Source organism: Cricetulus griseus, assembly GCF_003668045.3.
Source record: "Cricetulus griseus strain 17A/GY chromosome 1 unlocalized genomic scaffold, alternate assembly CriGri-PICRH-1.0 chr1_0, whole genome shotgun sequence".
Lineage (NCBI taxonomy): Eukaryota > Metazoa > Chordata > Mammalia > Rodentia > Cricetidae > Cricetulus > Cricetulus griseus.
The window spans coordinates 21,405,747-21,421,547 of NW_023276806.1; the positions used below are offsets into that span (position 1 = coordinate 21,405,747).

The 15,801-nt window shown below is 42.3% G+C and overlaps 1 protein-coding gene across 2 annotated transcripts; it reads right to left on the reverse strand.

Annotated features, from left to right (window-relative positions):
* Positions 1-328: 328 nt before the first annotated feature.
* Adh7 (alcohol dehydrogenase 7 (class IV), mu or sigma polypeptide) lies at positions 329-15,367 on the reverse strand. 2 transcript variants are annotated; one of them, XM_027395804.2, is made up of 9 exons: positions 15,196-15,367; positions 9,980-10,081; positions 8,630-8,768; positions 8,111-8,198; positions 7,804-8,020; positions 6,034-6,294; positions 4,407-4,572; positions 3,257-3,395; positions 329-1,459 (listed from the first exon to the last, which is right to left on the reverse strand). In XM_027395804.2, the coding sequence occupies exons 1-9, from the start codon at positions 15,211-15,213 to the stop codon at positions 1,435-1,437; spliced, it is 1,155 nt and encodes a 384-aa protein (XP_027251605.1). In that variant the 5' UTR covers positions 15,214-15,367; the 3' UTR covers positions 329-1,434. The 2 variants fall into 2 exon arrangements, with proteins under 2 accessions (XP_027251605.1, XP_027251606.1); XM_027395805.2 differs by having other exon boundaries at positions 331-1,459; positions 4,437-4,572; positions 15,196-15,364.
* Between the last annotated feature and the right edge of the window lie 434 nt (positions 15,368-15,801).

Below are 15,801 nucleotides of genomic sequence, written 5' to 3' on the forward strand. Positions count from 1 at the left end.
CTGGTAGCTCACAGCTACCTGAACTTTCCAACCTACACTATGTCCTTATATGGAAATCCCAAATTTCTGCTATTTCTTATTACGAGACCATCTGTAGTCTGTATGTTTAAGATATTTTTATTTCGATAAACACCAGCCAAACTCAAGCCAGAGTGTGCTAGGGGCAGCAAGGCAGGCAGGCCAGAGAGAAGACGCTCCCATGTGCCTTGCAGCCCCTTAAAAACCTATTAGGAGTCATCCTGACCTCACCTTGACCACATCCTGACAGGCATGGTCAGGTATATCTGTAGCTAGCTTCTAGCAGGTGTGGCTTACTGTCCCCTACAATTTCTATTCTTCTTTTTCTTATAAATCATTTTGTTTCCAGATACTTCAATACTCTATAATCATTAAAATCTCAACAACTAAATAAAACTGCCCCTTTTCAAACAAACTTGTCACTTCAAATCAAATTTTGGTTAGCTTTTGATTTTATTAAAAAATTTCAGTCAGGTGTACATGTTGGTGGTCCTACTTTGAGGTTATCCCAGGCTACATACTAAGCCAGTCTGATACATATCATAATGAAATTTTAATGCATATTATATGTATGTACATGCCCACAGACAGAAGCTGGTAAATACATTTTGGTGTAGTTATAGCAAAACAAAAACATCTTCATGTTAAATGTAGTTATTACCATGTAACTAGGGACTTAAGGACTTGTAATTCTACTTTATTAAACTGAATATTGTGGTAAATATCACAATGTGATTATAGCTATGGTTCATACTCAATTGCTATTCTAAACTTTTTGTCTTATAGGATATTAATATATACTGACAAATAGCCCCAGGCACTGTGGTGCCTTTTGAATGTTACAAAGTTACATAATGATAATTCTTAAAGTTAATCATTGAAAAATGTGCCCTTCCCTTAAATTTCCCAACTTCTTTCTTAATCTAATCAAGTAATGTGTGCAATTTCACAATCTAATTCAAGTTAATTTATAACACATTTTAAAAGTGTTTCTGTTAAAAAAAAACAAAAAAATAAAATGAGTTATAGTGTGTTTGGTGGGTATTGCTCTAAAAATGTGTTTACTGCATCTCTGTATGCTAGGTCTACTTTAGGTCACAACAACTGTGTAAAATTCTACAAACAATCCCTATTCTAACAAATAGAAATCCAAGTATATATTTGTAAAAAATATAGACTTACATCCTTAGAAAACACAAATTAAAACACTTCATGCTACTATGCAATTCCCTGCTAATCCTAGGCACTTACTAAACTAAAATTATAAAGGTTTATCAAACCCTATAAAACTTCTATATCTTCACCAAGTCTACTTCTGCATGTGTTTCTGAGACAGACCCAGGATCTCAGAGGGCACTGCCAGGAAGAAGATTTCAGGTTACGGTCACCCAGCACAGAACACCCACCTCTCAGATCTCAAAATGTCAGGACAGTCCGAATGCTGAAATGGAAAATGACAGTGTTTGGTTATTTGTGCATGCATATATATATGAGAAGAAAAAACATTTGTTCCTATGATAGAAGCTCTATGGGAAAGCCATCTGGTTTGTGGTCCACACCTTCTGTGCACTCTGGTGGGGGAAGCTGAGTGGGTAATGAATTGACTCCAGAAGCACCTGCTTAAATTGCAATTGTTACCAAGAAAGAGTTTGTCCTGCAACAACAGAGCTAAGGCCATACTGGGGAGAACAGGAAAGATAATCCAAGAGGGTGTAGACGTCTTGGTGACCAAGAGATGGTAAAATAGGCAAGACCTGCCTCTCTGGTGTCCCCAGAGTTTTGTCAGGGGCTACAGGAGAGGGGGTGTTGTGTTCTTAGTTATTGAATATCAGATCACTTAATAAATGGATGTGGGCTGTAGTTCAGTAATAAAATCACTTTGGGACATTGCTATTTGGGGATGGCCTGAATACATTTGCTCATGAAGGACTGGCTGGGATTGGAAAACAGGAAGCTGAAGGCCCACTAAGTTACTGTCAGCATGTCCCGAGAAGCCACGATCAGACTTGGACAGGGAAAAGGAGACACTGGAGGAGAAGGGGTGGGCAGGAGTGAGTGCGAGGGGGTCCTTCCTGCAGGTCTCAGCATCACTTTGGACACACTGGGCAGGAGCCAGGATGAAGATGCAGTGCTCTGCCTTCTACTCTGTAAAAGCAGAACTCTCGTCATTCTATGCTTAGATGTAGAAAAGCAAGAGTTGTTTTGGTGAAAATGATGTAAATGGAGCACTCTGGGGGTCCTATATAGGAAGTCATGGAAATTTAAGGACTCGGGTTTACAAACGTCATTTGGGAAGTTACTGCATTAGGGAGATAGTATAAGTAAGATTTCTGAAAGTCATTTTGTTTATTTGGAAAACAACTAGTAATTATTTTTCAAACCATATTAAAATATTTGTCTTGTGTATGTAAATAAATGAATTTTGACTTTTTTAGGTAGAAACCCATTCATTGTTTACTTGATTAAAAAATCAAATTTAAACATATGTGCATAACATTATGCTTCTGTAGACTGCATCAGGCATAGAGAGGGCATTGAAAAGAAATGTTAGTTCCTATTACTGGCAGAATCCAAACCCACTGCACACTGCTGATGCTCAATATTTACAGAACCAATGAATGCCATCTATTTTGACCTCACAGGCAGGTCTCAGAAGTCCATAAGGAAAAGGTAGCTGAACTCTGACTCCTTCACACTTCACCTTGCCCTTGCCCAGTGCTCAGGAGGGAGAAATGCATAACAGGAACACCCACTGTTTACCTGGCTTATAGGGCTTTAGGTGAGAAGCCTGGCCTGTGTGGAACAGAGTGCACCCTGGCACTGCTCCAAGGAGACCAAATAATAATTATTTGCCTTTTGTAACCTTAGTTTCATCAGCTTAATATGGCAAGAATAACATCTGAGAAACAAAACTCAGAAAACAAACACAGTTGCAAAATAGCTTTGGGAACGATAAAGAAGTTCAACATGGTATTGCTTGAGAATTCTGGCAGCTTTATAATGTTAAAAATGGCCAATGACATCCATCTGGTGTGAAAAACTAAAGTCTAGGGGAATTCAAAGAGCTCATAGAGGGCTGACATTCTAAGACAGTAGCATGTTCCCCGGGCTACCTTAAATAATCCAAAATTAAAAAAAAAAAAAAAAGAGAGAGAGAAGGAAATGGGTATACTTATAAATACTAAACTTTAAAAGTAGCCCTTGGGAAAAAGTCAAAAGTTACCATAAGAAAACATACCTTTGCCCTGAATAAAGCAATTCAAACCCTTCTTTGATGCTTTCAAAAGGCAAGACGTGGGTGATCAACTGGTCCAGGTCAAATTTCTCTTCCAGGAGCTCAGTCACCAGTTTTGGTACGTCATCTCTGCTCTTCCAACCTGTGAGTAAACTTGGTCAAGCTTGTTTGTACTCTACTAAGTAATCCTCACATTTTATGGCATTGTGGTATTTCTTTCTCTTATGTGTGATCGACATTCCCAACATACAAACGAGCTGTGTTTCTCCCATCCTAAGAAACTAAGGCCGACTAAAGCCTTCTTGATTCCTGCCTCCTTCCATTTGCCCCACAGTTGTACAGAACTACAGACAGAACTGCCTCCCATGCACTGTTTCTGGTCCTAGTCCCTTTGACTCTCTTGTGAGCTCACTCTACAGAGATTCACACTCTAGCACACTGCTATTTCAGCTCATATTTCATTCATATTTTTGTTTGCATTTTCCAAAAAAATTCATACTTCTCTAATTCAAGACCATCTTTCTCCTCTTTGTACCCTCAGCAGGTACTCAAATGATATTCTTCTCTTACACTGTATAAAACCAAGTCTCATATGAGGAGTACCTCCTAAACTCCTAGTGCTACATGAAGGTACCAGAGAATGAGACTGCGAAGGAAGGGATTGAAAGTGTGATTATACTCCTCCATACCATAGGAGAGTGATCCTGGCCTCATCCTTACAGTTTTCTCTTCAGTTGTTCTAGTAGGAAGCTGAATTCTCCCCATGGGATAAGGCATTCCAGCTCTTCATTTACTTGGGCTCTGGGCACAGAACTTTTGCCAAGGTTTTCGTGAGTAGGGAAACTTCTCTTTCATGAGTGAGTGCTCTTTGTATGGAGAACAACTACCACAGAAGTCATCCCAGCAGAGACATGGCTGGTGCCTTTTACTCAGGCCTTTGGGTCACAGGAGTTGCAGATACTGACCTAAAGTGTGCCCACTGGTGCTAGCCCTGGGTCACTTAAGGAACAGACAAATGTCATTTGTGTAATTGCTATTGACGCTCCATTTGGGGTCATTTACCACTCCTCCTTGGGAGAAAGCACTTCGAGGGTGAGGAGATGAGAACACAAGCCTGTCTCCCTCCGTAGGCAGGAGACACAAAGTTACTAACCACTGTCGGCGGAAGGCCCGGACGTCTCACCTCCAAAGACGCATCCCTTCCACGTCCGCCCAGTGAAGAGCAGCATTGGGTCGTAAGTGAGCGTCTTGGCTGATGGAGGAGCGCCAACCACCACACTGGTCCCATAGTTCATATGACAAGACGAGAGGGCGTCGACCTGAGTTTAAGATGAAGGAGACCATGGGCTCAGAAATGACAACGCGTGGTAGGAGTTCTAGCAGTTAACATGGTTTCCAACAACTACTACATCAAATTAGGCCCCTAGGCTTTAGGTTTCCATTTGATTTAAAAAATTTTCAGTGCAACTTTAGTCCTTAATAATTAATCCCTACAGACATATGCCTCTTAAGATATTAAGGAGCCTTTACTGTGGCCAGTGCAATTGTTAATTTTTAGTACATTTGGTCGACCTTCACAAATTAACAATACAAGGGAATCCTTGTGATACTTTCACACCAACATCAACCCTTCAGGGAAGCCTTAAGTTATTTGCATTCAATGAATTAATCAATTAGATGTTTGAAATCTTCATTTGAAAATTAAACACAAATACTAAAACAAGGAGTTTCTGCTCCTGGCAGTATTCTGAGGCTTGGTCCATATTTTTGGTCATTCACCTTTCAGTTATCCACTAATAACCCTTTTAAATACTCAATAGATTGCAATAGTGGACAGTGTGCTTCAGACAGCTCTTCCTCAAAGTCAACAGACCTCATAATGTTTCCCTCTGGCTCTTGGCTCTAGAAAGTACAACCTGGAAGGTTCATTGATGCTAAGGAATAAATCCTAGGTGACACCAGAAAGGGGATGTGACAGGGATAATGAACTGAAGGTTTCTTCTCAATTACCAAATGACTTAGAGAAAATTTCACCGGTTACACAGTTGTGAGCAAAACTGGTTTTGTCCAGGTTTCTGGGACTCCTAATTCTACCCAAGGCCAGGGCTTTCTAATCCCAAGGACTCTGACGTCTTCCACCAAGGTGCCACTGAGGAGGCCACAGGGGTGCCACAGAAGAGGCCACAGGGGTGCCACAGAAGAGGTAGGACAGCTGAGCTCAAAGAAGCAAGGTTTGAAGGTTAGCTCTCTTCAGCTCTCACCACAAGAAAATTCAAGAAAGGAATCACTTTTGCCAAGACCTCCTCCGCATATACAAGGAAAGTCATGGGTCACTGGTTGACTCCTTGCACTCTAATTACATAAAAATGGCATGACATGATACTTACATGATCAGGTAAAACTGATCTTTAGACTTTGACTTTTTAGGCAAAATTGCTATGTGGTTACCATTACACTTTCCATTGCATTTTTATGTATTTATTTGTGTGGGGGCATGAGCATGGGTGAGTGCATGCCGTGGAGTGTGTGTGGAGATGAGAGAATGAGCTTGGGAGAGTTGGTTTTCTTTTCTACATGTGAGTATTTGGAATCAAACTCAGGCTGTCAGTCTTGGAGACAAGTCCCTTTGCTCACTGAGCCATCTCACCAGTCCTGCTCTTTGGCCTGAGTCACAGGTATTTCCATGGCTGATTGTTAATGAAGCTGTGCAAAATGACCTTTAGCCTGAATACAACTTGTAGCTTGGGTATTCTTGTGGCTCCCTGAAACTTGAGTCTTACCATGGTTTCAAGACGCCCAATAACTTCAAATGTGTACTGCACGGTGTTCCCTGTCATGTCTGACAGCACCTCACTGATGGGCTTGGTGAAGTCCTTGGGATTGATACACTCTGTGGCACCTACAGCCAGGGCCTTCTGGAATTTGTCCTTGTTGATGTCAATTCCAATGATCCTGGAGGCTCCAGCTGCCTTACAGCCCATGATGACCGATAGGCCAACACCTCCCAGGCCGAACACTACACAAGTGGAGCCAGGGGTGACCTGTGGAAAGGAAAGTTCCTCCAAGAGTTAATGGCAAAACGTGCCAAGTACTGTCAGTGTCAGGAACACAAAATTCGGAGGATCGCCATGACACGGACCAGGACTCCAGGTGACTTATTCAGATGACAATGACACAAAAAGAATTAAAAGGAGAAGAAAGCCTGATGAAAAAAAGGATTTGCCAAAGCAAAGGCAGTATTTGCCAGATAAACAGCAGCCCTTCCTAAAGGCTTACCGTAGGCCAGCAGCCTTTGTAGCCTGTGTGGCCCTACCCACAACCCCCTCCACTCTCACAGGAGGGTTAGACAAGCCCCACACCCTCCCTATTGTCTTTCCACAAAGCCATGCTGATTTGTTTTACATTTAGTCTGACTGGCAGTGTCTAAACAACCATGACTCTGAGTCATCTGGATATATGTTGCCTTTTATTTTTTTCCCAGCCAAGTCCAACTCCCATGTCACATGCAGTCAGTGGTTGATGGGTAGCTCAAGGAAGGAACCCTACTTAAGTCAGCTTTGGGATTTTTGTCTAGTACTATGCTAGATTAAAGAAGAATTCAGTCCATAGTCACTTTCCTGGCAGAAGAATAACCATGAGGTGTGAGCATGTCCTTGAAGGTGCTGGCCTCAGTGGGGATTAATTCGTGGGGGGGGTCTTAGTTCCCTGGAGAGTAGGCTGTGTGGGGTGGCATGGTGGGTGCACTTGGCTTCTGCTATGCACTGCGTATGCACTGCTACTATGCACTGCTGTCCCCTGTCTTGGTTTTCTACACTGTGCAGAAGCTGGAGGGGTCCCTAGCCAGAGACTGACTAGATGGAGCCATGTGAGCTAGAACTTCTGGTCTGCAAAACTGTGAGCTAAATAAACCTGCTTTCTTTTCGTTCAGGTATGTTCAGGTATGTTGTCATAGCAATATAAAACTGACCAGCACATCCCTAATCCAATGTGACTGGCGTTCTTAATTTTAAATTGAAATTTAGATATAAAGTGGGGAAGATGAGATGAAAACACTGGGAGGTTGACAGCCATGGATAAGGCAGGAGGAGAAGCCTGAAGCAGGCCCTCCCCGGGCAGCCCTCAGAAGGAACCAACCCTGCCAGCACTTTCATTGTGGACTTCTGGTCTCCAGGACTCTGTGACAATAAATCTTTGTTGCTTAAGCCAGCCAGTCTGCAGCACTTGGCCACAGTCTGCCCAGCAAACGAACATACCAGCACCAGTGGGAAAAGAGAGATTCATTCTAGGACTAAATACAAACTTTAATGATTTAATTAGAAGGAGATGCTGCAGAAAAAGAAAGTAAATGCAGAAATTGTAGCTCCATGTATTTAGAAATAAAATGTCTGCTTTGATCCCTGTCTTTTCTGCCAGTTCATCTGGCACGGTGCATTTTGTTTACATGTTTTGTTTTCAAACATTTGTTTTGCTTTAGTGTTCTAAGAAAACCACCCTCTGGAAGGCTGACAGGCAGGAAGGCAGAAGCTATGCAAATCATCCCTGATTCTTACCTTGGCGGTTTTAACAGCAGCCCCATAGCCTGTGGAAAACCCACAGCCAATGAGGCAGGCTTTCTCAGGAGCAGCTGCGCCATCTATCTTAGCTACGGATGACTCATCTAGCACCGTGTACTCGGTGAAGGTGCTGGTGTTCATGAAATGCTGGACCGGTTTGCCCTTGCACATGAATCTGGTAGTGCCATCGGCCAGTACTCCACGACCCGTCAGACTGTTCAACACATCAAATGCACACATTGCTTAATTCGGGTCAGAAACTATCATGGGGAACTCAAATGACAGAGTAAAAAATAACACCTACTCGCTCCTAATGCAGAGATTGCCCTCTGGGTTACAGCAGGCATTGCATTCTCTACACTGTGGTAGAAAGAGGGGGATGACCTTGTCACCTAGAAGGAAAGTAGCATGATGTAAGATGTCATTCATTTGCATTAGAAAATGGAGTAAGGTGGTTTGGTGGCTCATGCCTGTAATCCTAGCACAGTGGTGACTGATACAGGAAGACTGCCAGGGCAGCCTGGGCTCTGTAGTGAGTTTCAGGCCAGCCTTAGAAACAATAAAACCATTATCAAGAACCAATTAATTAATTAATTGATAGATGAAATAGGTATGAATCGACCTACATTATACACAAAAATGTCTTTAAAATATTCTAAGGGTTATAAGTACCACAAGTGGTGCTAAAGATTGAGATTTGACAAGTTGACTTTACTCAGTACAATCTGTTCTCCTGTGTCTCCTTAAGTCGGGCTGCAACTCTCTACTAATGCCCAGTGACAATGTGGTGTTTCCTTCAATAGCATAACCAAGGCCTCCATACCTGGTCTTACTGTAGTGACTCCTTCCCCAACACTCTCTACAACCCCAACTGCTTCATGTCCCAAAATCACTGGAAACTTAGACACCATTGCTCCTTTTATCACATGGTCATCTGTGCGACAGATTCCTGTGGCCAAAACCTGTTAAAAAAACAACAGCAACAGCAATAAACATTGCACAACCAGCAAATGGGTCATTTTACAATGGGATGGCATTTAACTTGCTCCCTTTAACTCTCTATCATTTTCTCAAATTATAGCATTGATGCTAAGACACTTTGAGTCTAAATCAAGCATCAGGCCAAGTCCCCTTGCTTCAGGGATGTACAGCATTGCTTCCCTTCCTGCTTGGATCTTGATGCTTATCTACAGTGAAGAGGTCAGACTAGCATCAAAGCCTGCTCAACAGGGGCATCTAAACCAATGACAATGAAGAAGGAAGGGCTGTCCATAGTAGGGGGTGGTGCAGGAAGGTATTGCTTCTCAGTCACAAACGAGTGCCTAATGAAAGTCCTCTGGGTGGCCCTGGTGGAACAGGCCTGGAGTCCCATCTATTTGGGAGACAGAGGCAAGAGGATGATCACAAAGTTCACAGCTTACCTAGGCTACAAAGTGAGTTCAAGGTCAGCCCATGTGACTAAGTGAGACCCTGTCACCAAGCAAGAGGTAAAAACATAGCTAGAGATATAGATCCTTGGCAGAACTCTTGCCTGATGCCCAAGGTTCTGCTCCCTGTGCCATGTATGTATGTATGTATGTATGTATGTATGTATGTATGTATGTATGTATGCATGTACCAACACATTGTGACTCGCAGAAGATTTTAAGATAACTCTTGGTCATGGTATTGATCATTTTCTATCAAACACTACACCAGTAAAAATTCAACAAATACTCTCTTTAATAAGATAGATTGGCATTGTCATTCTTAATGGACGATAAACTGGTGAATTTCACAGCCAACATGTCCACTTCCCTAACAACATGTATAAATTGGTTGGAGAATTTGTTGTCAAACATGTTTTAAGAAGCTAACCTCTGGGCCAGAGAGATGGCTCAGCAGTAAGTTAAAAGCAGTGGCTGCTCTTCCTGAGTACCCTGGTTTGATTCTGAGCACTCACATGGCATCTCACAACTGCATCTTTGTAGCTCCAGTTCCAGGGGATCCAGCACCCTCTTCTGGCCTTCTTTAGCACCAAGCACATGTGGTATACAGACATGCATGCAGACAAACACCTCCCACACATAAAATAATAAATATATAACATTTTAGAAGGAAGCCAGCCTCACAACAATGTCTTTCTCAACATTAAAGAGATTTTGGGTTTATGTGTTCCAAGCCTCTTTCTTACCTTAACACGAACTTCCTTAGCTTTTGGTGGGGCCACTTCTATTTCCTCAATGGAGAAGGGCTGGTTCATTCCCCATAGTACAGCTGCTTTGCACTTGATAACCTAAGAAGCCAAGAGCCATAACAGGTAGACTCCCCGAGTCATAGAAATACCACAGATGCTTTCCTTCAATGACAGAATTTGAAACCTCACAGATTATCTTGTGTGGCCCTTTATCTGGTATCATGGCCTGAGACATGGGATGAAAGACCCAGGACACACAGCACAGAAGGTCAGAGCTGAGATTCACATAATATTCCAATAAAGTAGTCTACTAGTATGATTTCAAATGTGATAGATGAGTACAATTGTCATCTGTGTATTGCTTATTAATGAAGGACAAGCCTGTGAAAAAGAGAACACTGCTGATCTGTAAGAATTTCACCCATTCTTTAATTATATCTAACCCACTCAGCAATGATGAAGCAATGAGACAACTCATGCCATAAGACATTGTGATAATTTGAAAGAAAATGGCCATCAAAGGGAGTGGCACTATTAGGAGGTATGGCCTGGTTGGAGTGGGTGTGGCCTTGTTGGAGGAAGTGTGTCACTGTGGGGGTGGGCTTTGAGGTCTCCTATGCTCAAGCTACTCTCAGTTTGGCACATAGTTGCTACCTTGTGGTTACAGAGGTAGAATTCTCAGCTCCTTCTCCAGCACTGTCTGCCTGCTCTTTGCCATGTCCTGCCATGAAGATAATAGACTAAACCTTTGAAATTTTAAGTCTCTCTACACCCAATGAAATGTTTTTCTTTATAATAATTGTTGTGGCCATGGTATTTTCTTCACAGCAATAGAAATTCTAGTTAAAACAGAAGTTGGTGCCAAGGACTGGGGTATTGTTGTGATGGGCCTGGCCATGCTTTTATTTGGAGGAGTGTGGACTTTGGTAGTTTGAGTTAGGAAAGCAGTGGAACACTTTAAGCACTGTTTAATGGGCCATAAGAGTACAAGCATGGAGGACAGTGGTGCTAGGGGTAATTTGAATTGTGGGGGCCTGGCTCAAGAGGTTTTAGAGGTGAAGAATTTTATTCTTCCTAGAGATCTTGCCTAGAGATCACTCTTGTAGTGTTTTGGTGATGAATGTGGCTGCTTTTTACTCTTGCCTGAAAAGTCTGCATGAGGCTAAATTGAAAAGTTTTGGACTAATTGTATTGACCAAGAAATTCTCAAGATAGCCTAGTATAGACTCCACTGTGTGGTTACTAATGTTAAATCTAATGAATATTTATAATGAAAGGGAGCAAGATAAGAAAAGAAAAATACAAAATGTACAATTTGAGGAGAAAAGGAGCCTCAGGAAGTGAAATGGAGCTAAGTCTTGTGTTCAAGGATATAAATGGATTAAGAAATGAAATAAAGGATGTGGTGACATCAGGGCAAGATCCCACAGTGCTAAGTTTCCAACTTGTGAAAAGAAATTAAAGAAAATTTAGAGCTGGGTGTGGTGGCACATGCCTTTAATCCCAGCCCTCTGAAGACTTAAGCAAGCAGGTCTCTAAGTTCAGGGCCAGCCTAGTTGACAGACCAAGTTCCAGGACAGCCCCAAGATTAGGAAGTGAAGGAAACCATGGAAAACAGAAAGCTGGTAAATATGTAACTGAACAAGGGGGCCATGTCCCAGCCCTACCTAGTAGCAAAGCTTGTCAACTTCAGCTACATGGTTCTGGCTTTAGAGTCACTGATAGAAGAAAGGGGTTATAGACTCTTTCTCCATGACTAAGGAAATCTGCCGGGATCAGATGTGTGGTAGGGGTGTCCCTGCATGGAGACCCAAACAGGCCATTGTATAAAGCTGTGAGCTTGAAGCCTGGATTGCCTTGCAGAGTCCAACGTGTTGGAGATACCAGAGCCATGGGATATCTGCTGAGAAGAGCTGCTAACAGGAAGTGGAACTTTCCCAAGAGAAAGAAGCATGCTGCAGTCAAAAGAGCTGAAAGCAATTGGAAATCTGAAGATTGTTTTGACATCAGACATGGAGATGCTTTGGCCCAGTATTTCCTCACTATTCTCCCTTCCCTATGTTTTAGAATGGTAATCTATATCTTGGGCCATCATATATTGGAAATATGCATATGCTTTTTTACTTTGATTTTATAGGTGATTATGATTAAGAGACTTTGTTAGATTTTTAAATAAGTTTAAGACTTATAGATTATGGGGACTTCTGAAGTTGCACTGAATGCACTTTTGCATTATGATATGGCTGTAAGTCTTTGGGACCAGAAAGTGGAATGTGATGGTTTGAAAGAAAATGGTTCCCAAAGAGAGTGGCACTATTAGGAGTGTAACTTTGTTGTAGGGGATGTGGCCTTGCTGGGGGAAGTGTGTCGCTGAGGGGGATGGGCTTTGAGGTCTCCTGTGCTCAAGCTGCTCTCAGTGTGGCACATAGTTGACTCCTGTTGCCCAGGGATCAGGATGTAGAACTCTCAGCAGCTCCTCCAGCACCTTATCTGCCTGCGGATTGCCGTGGCCTGCCATGAAGATAACAGACTAAACCTCTGAAATTATAAGCCCCACCCCCCCATTATATGTTCTCCTTTGTAAGAGTCGCCGTGGTCCTGATACCTATCCGCAGCAATAGAAACCCTAACTGAGACAGACACAGATCTGCTTGTTACCATCATGAAGATGTGGATTGTGACTGCTTCTGCAGTGTGATCTGTATCTTCGCATCTCTGAATCCCTTTTTGCAATTATCCCAAGGCAGAGCTTCCTCCTTACCTTGCACAAGTAGGACATACCCAGCAACTGACCACCAGGCACTCACATGGTTTTGCTAGAGCTAATCAGCTAACAGGTTTTGGTAGCAGTATAAAATTCTAATGAGAGAGAGAGAGAGACAGAGAGAGAGAGACAGAGACAGAGACAGAGAGACAGAGACAGAGACAGAGAGACAGAGAGAGAGACAGAGACAGAGACAGAGACAGAGACAGAGACAGACAGAGACAGACAGAGAGAGAAGGAGGCAAAGGGAGGAGGAGAGAGAGAGAGCACACACACAGATTCAAATAAAGGAAAATCTAAGATTTCATTTGTTATGATTTGCCACTGTTGTGGGATACTATTTTGAGTAGACAAAGATGCTCTACATTCGTTTATGCTGTGAACATGACTTTCACTGTGTAAAAGTGTGTTGCACTTGTTTCTGCTGCATTTGTTTAATGGTGTAAGGATATGTGTTTAATTATGTAAAGATGTGTTGTATTTGTTTCACCTTGCCTGCCTAAGGCACCTGATTGGTCTAATAAAATGTTGAATGGCCAATATCTAGACAGGAGAAAGGATAGGCTGGACTGCCAGGCAGAGAGAATAAATAGAAGGGGAAACCTAAGCTTGGGAGCTGGTTGGTAGCCCCAAAGAAAGAGCCAAGTATACAACACAAGCTACTCCTCAACTTATTGACCAACTCATGAAAACTCCTTTAGATTAAATGTGGGGAACATTATGCTAGAGACAGATGAATGACAGAAAACCACCAGTGCCTCATTTAACATGTATCCATTGTCTAGCTAAGGAAATTATTTTCAGTCACAGTATAATCTGGCCAAGACTAAACTAGAACCCTCACGTCACATTAATGGCAGTGACAAATACCATGGAGTAACTTTTATATTTAACAATGATGGGAAAAGTTACCATAAATCTTTCTGCCAAAAGCCGCCTGAGCCCCACTGCCACGTGTGAGCTTTATGCCAGCCACCTGCCTGAGTTAGGCCCAAATGAATACACAGAAACTTGTATTAGGTTCAAAGCCATGTAGAGATGGCAAAAAGAGCACCTCCTAAGCAAGGAACCCATGTTCTCAACAGTCTGTTCTCCAGATCCCAGCTTCCAGATGCCTGAGGAAATAAAGCTCTGCTCTTTAAGACACACGGTTGCTGGTACTTGATTATAGCATCCTTAGCAAAGTAACATAATCATCTTTTTTTTTAAATGAAATAGCAAAATATTAACAGAGGAGGGCTGACATAAGGGAGCCTCTTTCTGAGCTACCTTAAAACATCAGAACAGTTTTGTGGAGCACATAAGCCCCTGTGAACCACCCTACTATATAACATCGCCGGGCAAAAATTCAAACCTGTTATGCTGTTTGTTTTATATGGTGTATCCTTAATTATAGTTAGGTGATGCTGCCTGGAGCCCCTGAACTCTTCATGACTGGGTATGTTCTGATAGTGGCTGCACACTCCCATGATGGAAGGCCAGAGAACAGGTTGTATGGAGTTGCAAATATTTTAAGATTCATTTCAACTCTTAAGTTCCATTTATTTCTATGAGCAGAGTTACTAACTTCTATACTGTGAGACTAATTCTCCTGATGATCAGTTTTTACAGGATTTCTGACTCAATGTGGGGGGGGGGTGATTTTTCAGATTCTAGCATTCTTGTGCCACCTCAGAGACACTAGTGTTACCGAGACTTTTAACGGCATCTTCACCTTCCTAAAATTTTAAGGTAGACTAAATGCAAAGTTGTTTAAAAGTAAGAAAACATAAGTGCCTATCATCTTATGAGGTTCGGTACCCATTTAAGACCTATCCGAATCTTCAAGCGATAAAAAAAAAATTAAAAAGTCTTGTTTCTTAAATCACTGTCACCGTTTAGGTGCTGTTACCTTCTGAAGGACTAAGCATGCTTTGTCTACAGTGTGGTCCTGTTTTCTAAGAAGGTCTACTCTTACATTTGCTACAAAACATGTCCTCTGAAACTTGAAAAGTGTCATTACTTGGTTGTTGACTTTGAATTCCAGAATTAGCATTTTACCCTCTGCAGCTGCACCGGAGACCCTGGACCTATTCGACTCCGGAAATGAGTTGAGTACACACTACTGACCCTATTCAAGTCTCCTTGTGGAAATAGTTTGCTCTCTAGAGCAAGTGACTGGCTGACCTGAAGTTAAATTATGAATAATGTCCATATAAACCGAAATTCTCTTTTTTCCTTAGCTGCCTTCTAGAAGCACCTTCCACATGTGATTTTCAATCTAATCCTGCTGCTCACTATTGGAGTTCTGTCGTAATTGACCCGTTTCCCCTATGTGTGCTCACACAACAGCCTTGCCTTCCTCAACAAACAGTCTTGAGTATTTATTTATGCTACTGGATTCAAAGCTCTCAGGCGCAGCCCCCATCATTAGCTCAAGAGAATAAGAAAGCCGAAATATTTCCCTTACTTTTCCAGCAGTGCCCATCCTGGCTCTCTCGGGTTCGTGGTCTGCAAACGTTTTCTAATTGATGCTCAGTTCACTCTGCCATGAGTAACAGCATCTGCACCTTCAATAAATAGCGTGACTTGGAAGTTCTGCCTGCCTTCAGCAACATGATTCATAGCCTTGAAACTTTCCCAAGCCCAGCAAGCTCTACCCTCCTGCAAAGCAACTGGTGGTGAAAAGAAATACAATAACTGTTATGATTAGACAAAGAATAAGAACCTAACAAAGACTGAATAGTCAGCTTTGCTGCAAAGGGCCAGAAAGCATCCTTACGGAAGGCATCCTTACAGAAGGTATCCTTACAGAAGGCATCCTTACTCGTTTTATTTTGGAGAAGATAAAAACAGGACAGATTAATCCGGCTCAGTGTAGTTGACAAAGGATACATTGCATGCTTGTGAGTGCAGGCTGTTATGTAAGGCAGCTGATTTTAGGGTTGCATTTAAGCATTTGCATTTGCACTCCACTCTGCAGACTTGATACAGCTTGTAGATAGAGTGGCTAAATATACATGAGGCCTAGGGGTATGACTGTGTGGTAGAGCCCATGTCTTGCCCTGGGTTCAGT

Coding starts and splice junctions, on each gene's coding strand:
- Adh7 (XM_027395804.2), bottom strand. Junction 4,573..6,033: donor TTGGGCGTCTTGAAACCATG/GTAAGACTCAAG, acceptor TCTTAAACTCAG/GTCGACGCCCTCTCGTCTTG. Junction 3,396..4,406: donor CGGGCCTTCCGCCGACAGTG/GTTAGTAACTTT, acceptor GTTTACTCACAG/GTTGGAAGAGCAGAGATGAC.